Source organism: Papilio polytes, unplaced genomic scaffold (assembly GCF_000836215.1).
Source record: "Papilio polytes unplaced genomic scaffold, Ppol_1.0 DF821845.1, whole genome shotgun sequence".
Lineage (NCBI taxonomy): Eukaryota > Metazoa > Arthropoda > Insecta > Lepidoptera > Papilionidae > Papilio > Papilio polytes.
In genome coordinates, this window is record NW_013527359.1 from 4,026,796 (window position 1) to 4,034,182 (window position 7,387).

General features: G+C 36.5%; 1 protein-coding gene across 1 annotated transcript in view; it reads left to right on the forward strand.

Annotated features, from left to right (window-relative positions):
- LOC106107819 (guanine nucleotide-releasing factor 2) overlaps positions 1-7,387 on the forward strand; it is a 28,418-nt gene that overhangs the window by 7,564 nt on the left and 13,467 nt on the right. The window contains 11 exon segments of the mRNA XM_013288823.1: positions 3-135; positions 2,082-2,193; positions 2,443-2,551; positions 2,618-2,929; positions 3,139-3,280; positions 3,693-3,773; positions 5,042-5,172; positions 5,434-5,530; positions 5,992-6,099; positions 6,557-6,667; positions 7,364-7,381. Coding sequence (XP_013144277.1) covers positions 3-135; positions 2,082-2,193; positions 2,443-2,551; positions 2,618-2,929; positions 3,139-3,280; positions 3,693-3,773; positions 5,042-5,172; positions 5,434-5,530; positions 5,992-6,099; positions 6,557-6,667; positions 7,364-7,381 — 1,354 coding nt within the window.

Genomic DNA, 7,387 nt, shown 5'->3' on the forward strand with positions numbered 1-7,387 from the left:
CCGCGGCTCGTTGCGCGGCGCCAACAAGTTGGCTCGCCGCGCGCGATCCTTCAAGGACGACCTGCTGGAGCGCATCTCCAACATGCGCTCGCCGGCACAGCCGCATCATCCGCCTCACCTCTCCTCCGCTATCAGGTATCACTTCCTTTCCATAATTCATTATATAATTTCTTGGAAACCTCTGAAAAGCTTAAGGAAAGTTATTGTTTGTTAAATAATATGCAATGAGTCGTTGGTCTCGGTAACGGTATTTGAAGAAAGCAAAGTGGGTGGCAACCATGATTTTAAATTTAAATTTCAAATTCATTCACCCAATTTAATATCCTTTGATAAACGATAATTAATATTAAATTAGGTCTGTAACAACCTTCCCATAGAATAAAGTTTTAGGACATAGTAAATTATTTTACATAAAATATAGGGATAACTGAATCGATCATATCGATACATGACTGACTCATGCGTAAACACATTCATGTCTAGTAGAATATCGTCGTTCCGATGTCCACGATACATTAGAACATTTTTTGTTGTGTGCAAATAATTGGACTTTAATTGAATACTGATCTCATTATCTGAGTGCTTACACAGATGGCGCCTCTAGGCCGATCGTGACGTTATCTTCACTTTAATAGAACTGCAAACGACATTTGCAATCCTTGCTCGAATAAACAATGACTTTTGTGTATTCATTTTATTGCAGGAAAATACAGAATGTAAAACAGATATCTATGCTAACAATATTGCTCAACGTCAGATCTGTAAAGTTAAAATATTTCTGCATTAAAAAAAAGTACGGTTTTTCAAGTATAAGAATGAATGAGAAAAAATTATTCGTATCAGAATAACATACAATAATGTGAAACGCTAAGACAGAATATTTAGGTACATAATGAATAAAAAATAATTATTTAATCAATATATGCTTATTGCATGTTTCTCTGAACTCGGATCTTAAGTCTGAAGACTGTTTACATTACCTAGTATATTTTGGTAACATTTCTCGCAGGAACCTTATCTTGACATGTGTACATTGCGATGAAATCTACAAGCCGACTGTATTGGTTCTTTTGTTATCTAAATTGATAAATATTACGTCCACACATAACTCAGTGTCTACAACGCCGCGTCGACGAGAAAGTTTCGCTCATTCCAGTGTTATCGTGAATACAAGAATAAGGGGATATATTTTGCGAGTGTGTAATGGTGTTACGATTATTTAGGTGTATCTAGTTATGGTATAGTGGCGTGCCGCTGTGTTAATGTGTCGTGTCGGTGTGAGTCACTCCGCGACCTGCGACTGTCGCACTCATTAATGACAATGTCCGCTGAAATCTCATTAGTTTAGTGCGTGCAATGTTAAGTGATTACATTTAAACGCTACCGACTCGTCGACGAGGTCGTATCGCTTCATATTTATCGATCGGCGGATGTATAACGATACTCGTGTTTTTGGACTCATTCGAAAGTTGCCGGGTTTGAATCGTCAGTCATAAGTGAGGCGCGGGTTCAGTAGTTGTCGAATGTCGACCACACGCCGCTCCCCGGTCGGCGGCTGGTTCAACAAACGCACCAACCGGCTGCACCGACGATTCGCTAACAATGGAAAACGGTACGACCAGCTGCGGTACATGTTAATTATTCACAATAAACAATACGTTTTGCTTGACTCAAATTTCTCGTATTTGTCACAATATGCCAGCGGTTAGTGTTTTGTGAGTGATTAAGTGAAGTTAATATATGATTGAACAATACGTTACAGTTTCACTTGTGTTTTCATATGCATTGGGTGTTGTGATTGGGTGCCCCTTGAATATCAAATATTGTTTAGCTTTGCTTTTTCGTTACCTCAGTGCGATGCTCGTGAAGAATTTCGCAACTATTTAGAATTCCACTCGATGTCTTAGCTAGAAAATTCTTGTTATTCTCATTACCTAGATTACTACTAAAAATTGATGACGGTATAAAAATTTATGTTAACAGTAAAGTGAAACTTGTCTAAGTTAATGATACTTAAATATTATGTTTTATAGTTATTGTAGAAAGTAATCGGTTATATAACTTTAGTATTATTGTTACAGATCACATTCCCCACTTAGTCCGAAACTTCGGAACATGGGGCCTAAGACTGTTGCTACCGTTGAAGAAGGTGAGGTCACACCCGCCAAAGAGTTGGAACGACTAGTCAAAGAAGTACGTATGTTTGTTCATTAATCATTTTTATACCTAACTTTAATTTATCTCGGGTACAAAAGCAATCTTTGTCTGCTTTACTAAGGTTAACATTTAATAACAGGATCATGTTACCAATAAAATATCAATTTAGGACAAGTTCGCCGTAATCGGAAACCTCGAATTTTAGGTCATCGTAAATTATGAAGTCACGCGTTATCACACAATTAAAAATCGCTCTTTAATTTGCACTAAAATAATTTATTCTAGGTGACATTCGGCCTAAAGCACTTCTCCGATGTGATAACAAAGAGAAAACTGGAAATGTTGCCGGACAACGGGACGATAGTATTCGAATCGATAGCGAATATACATAAAGGTAATTGATATAATCGATCAATTGTAATCGTACATATTTAGTGTTGTAAAAGTGTTGTGTTCGTAGCAATAAAGCCGTACTGCAGTCGGTCGCCGCAGCTGACCGGCGCGGTGAGGAAGCTCTGCACCGCGCTGGCGATGCTCATCAGGTTATGTGATGAGGTGACTGTGGCGAGTCTTCGTGCGGATGCCACTGATGAAGAACTGGATATGTCTGCTGCGGCGTTATCTCCGGACCATGTCAGCTCAGTGGTGAAGGGGGTCACTTCAGCAGTGGAGGAGGTGGCAGCGCTGGCGCAGCAGCATATGACGAGACCGGCCTTGTCACCTAGACCACCTCTCGTCTCGCCGCGCTCTACGCAGAGGAATTCTTTGCCTGGTTAGTGCTTATGAATACTATTTATACTAATATTGTAAAGATTTGTATTTTTGTATGTATTGAAATAACTCAAAAACTACTCGGTCAATTTCAAAAATTCTTTTACAATTAAAATGCTACGTTTTCAGTAACATAGACTATACTTGTTTATTATGTTTTAATTTCACGCGGACGAATGTATCTGTAAGAGATTGTTGTTGTTATTTCAGATATACCTTTAACGCCTAAGGAAAGATCTCTATTAACTGGTGAGAGTGGTAGCGAGTGTAGCGGCGTGCGCGCCTCGCACTCCTCCGAGTCCGTGCTGGACGCGCCCGACTCGCCGCCGCCCAAGCCCGCCAGGCCTATCAGGTAAAAATTATTATTATTATTACAAATACTAATAATGTACACAAAAAAAGATCTAAAAGTGATTGTTTTTGTGGCTGGGTTTTAAAATGTTTTAAAAGGATCTTTGTTTAATATGCAAAAAAAATGGTCCCATTTAATTGTTCATTCAGATAAAAAAAAGCAATTTAATTCATCGAATAAACAAAACTAAAATAGGAATTCAATCTGCAACTTGATGTTTTTATCAAAAAAACTAAAGTTTCACTTTATAAATTAATCGCGGTCGACTTTCGTTTATTCCGATGATTCCGGTTCGTCAGCTACGTTTTGTATCAACTTGACCTTGGCAGTGGAGGCGACGTTTTCCGTTTTCACTTTTTTTTAGTGAAATCGTACTTCGTTCGGATAATAAAAGTGAAATCATGTGTCGCAGGAAAATCGAGTTAGCCCCGCCCCTGCCCCCGAAGCGCAAGTCCGCCAACGACAACTCCCTCCTAGCACTATCCATTGACAGGTGAGTTGGTCAATGTTAGTCCACAGGGCAATCGCTATCCACCAATCACGCAATGCAATTTAATCATATTTGCATTCACATTTAATCCTGACCAAAATAATGGCTATAGAGGAAAATATTTGAATGTTTCTAACGGGTAAATCGAATTATTCCTGCATTACTCAGGAAAGATAATATTATATTTTTTGTTACCATCCCTCATAAAATGATAAGAGGATGAATGGTAATTAAAGCATTATTAATATCAAACAGCATATGGGAATTTCATACGTATTATTAATTTGTTATAGTACCTAACTAAACATGTAGTAAGTTCTTGAACAAAGAAAAAAGTTCTTTTAAATGTCTATTAGTTTGTTTGTATACGCAAAGTTTAACCAAAACTTCTGATAAATCAATACTTTAATAATTCTTTATCGTTTTTAAATTATATTTATTCCTTATTACGTAATACTTCTACTTTCTTTAGCGGTATTGTAAATGCGTCTCTTACATAAGTGTACTTAGTAGTGTGTTTTAATCATGTTAGTGAGCAGGGATTTATCTAGTTAAATAATATTATCTGATATTAACAGTTATACGATGTAAAGTTGTAAAACTTTGCTTTATAACGTTTTTTCACTAATGTTGTTATTTTTATTTTTTTTGTGAACTTGTACAACGCGAATAATATTAAAAATTCCTGGAACTATTATTTTATATTATGAAATAGTAGCAAACCATTTGTTTGTAATTAAATCGGTTAATAACATTTGAACTTTGCATTCCTATTTCATTAGGCTTAATGAGTCTGCATTAAAAAAATACTTTATGACACATCTATTTTCAGCTAATTGGGTATTACTGAATATTTATTATGCAAACAATATAATCATTTTTGCTTAGGAAAGTAAATTGTGTTGGATATTGCCTTCTTTAGCATTTTGATCGTACACGAGTTATGTTAATCGATTCGCAATAGAAACAATAGTATAGTTAATGACTTAATTATAAACTATTACTAGCAAAGGATATATCGATAATTTTTAAAAAAAGGTGCTTAAACTCAATTTACTAAATTGTCCCTAACTCCTGTATTCATTATCATAGGTCGGAAATTTCATATCAACTTGTGCCAGTACATAATACGAAAAAAATTACTTGTTAAAAAAACTACTAATTGCTAAACTTGAAATGTACGTAACTCCAGATTGGCTGAAGAATTCAATTAAAGCCTGCAATAGTTTTTTTTTAAATATCGTGTTAACTAAAACAATGTTGTTGGTCAGACTGTCCCTGCAGTCTCACAGCAGCGGCTCTCTGGACTCCATGCTGAACGTGTCCAACGACGACGAGCGCACGCACGACTCCATCAATAACGACCAAGTGTTCGTCACGCCGCCAAACTCTGACTTAGTCGGTATGAATCACCTCATTTTTAATGTTTATACCACATTTTAAAGTATTCAGAAATATTAAAAAGAAATTTCTTAAAAAATCTTTACCTTTTAAAAATGTAGTGAGAAAATGCGAAATTAAAATGCTTATTACATTATATTTTATCAACTTATGTATACTGTTTTGTTAACAGTTGGTTTTATTTAATAACAATAATTGTGTTTTTTCTATTTGTGTAAAAATTAAACAATTGAATAATATTATTTTATACTAAATGTTCCAGGCATGTGCAGTTGTAACAGCGCCAACGAGATCCGCACGTCGATGGAGTCGCACGAGATGCACGTTAACAACGTGCACACGCACTCCAACCACAACCGGTACGTTATGTTGTCTCACTCACACCTTTAATGTAAGACAGAGACAGACTGACATCTTACGTTCATACTGTGGACTTCAATTATTTGCGTCAGTAGCTCAGGGGTTTAAGCACTTGACTTATAATCTACAAGTCCTGGGTTTTAAATTCCGCTATGTACTAATATGATTTTCGATTTTCGAATTTCATATGTAAATATTTTCCCGACTTTCCTACGGTGAAAGAAAACATCGTGATGCAACCTGCACATATCTGTGAAGAAATTTAAAGATATGTGTGAAGTCAACCAACTCGCAGTAGGCCACTGGGGTTGACTGTGTCCTAGTCGCCCTTAAGGGTAGGATCAGAGCTCCTTAGTGGCCAGGTATAATGAGCTGGTGATGTAGATAGATATTATCGTCTAACTACATAAAGATGGTATGTTTAGTACGTAGAGATGCGATGTTTGTATTATTTTGTCAGTTTTTCGAATGAATCCGGTTTCGTGTCGGTGGGTCACTCTGAGATGTCGACGGAGCATCTGTTCACGTCCACCTTCTCGTCACATCTCTACTCCAGTCACACGGACAGGTAATACGGGATGTTCATTGTTCTAACTCTTTCACATATACATTCGTGCAATTTAATAATCATACACATTTCATTGTTGATAAACTAATATCTGCTATACGACTGAAAGGAATTCAGATATGATAGATGAAATGTATGGAAGAGCAGTTCATGCTGTTGACCCTCCCTCCGTAGGGATGGGATTACTCGAACCGCATTTTATTTTATTTTTCATAACAGAAAGTGTTTTGTGACTAAAATATCAAAGTAAAAATGTCTAAATCGTTATAGTCTAGTCATGAATATAAAAATCATTACTATTTTCCAGAAAAATATGGAACTAATTACATTAAAAGTTTGTTGGGGAATAAATCAGAATAAACTTTAGCGTATAGCAGATATTTGTCTGTCAATGATTTGTTTGTTCGTTCGTTCGTTTGTTTGTTGTCGTTTACGCTTGGCCGTTATTGTTTTGCAGTAGTTGTGAAAGTACAGAGTATGTGAGCGAGGTGAAATGCACGCTGCAAAGCTTTGAGGGCCGCATGAATGTGCTCAATATGAACACCGTAACCTCTCACCATTCATCCAAGTGAGTGTTTTTTTTTTCACTATTCACACTGTTTGTTCATCTTGAATGTTGTGTTTCCTAATTCAATGTTTTAACTAAAAATCATTTTGTTTTCACTGTCACTAAACTTTGATTGACTTTTGGTAAATTACATTAATATGTTGAACTTCCTTTGAGTTAATTCTTATAATTTTTAACTTTGAATGCCTACAAGCATTTCTGTATAATGCTAAGTCACTGTTCAGTGCTATTGCACTTTAACGGGGAAGCCGCGCGGAGGGGACCCTTTCCCACCTCGCCCGTCCCCCGTGCGACCTCACACCGCGCTGCAATTAGTTGCGCTCAAAACGACACCTCGACAACACGTTATCTATTATATCTTTACTTTTTAAATATTTACAATAAACCGTTTAACTGTCGGCAATTCAGTATTATTCTACTGCCCCAAAGAACATACAGTCCATCCTACAAACAGTCATATTCAATACATACAATAAAATAAATTTTTTTTTCAGTTCCAATTTATAAAAAGAAGGATAAAAACCTAGACACTAGAAATACTCGGTGCTCAGTTAATATTTAGTCCAACGATCGCAACTAGCTAGTTAACGTCTAGGAAAAATTACAGTTTATTCCAGTTGTAATCCAGCATTTTACGTTTACTGGACTGGAATGATTACAACTGGGTGTAAAAATAAGTTTGATGTTTTATTCAAGGCTGGCCAGCATCACGTCTGAGGA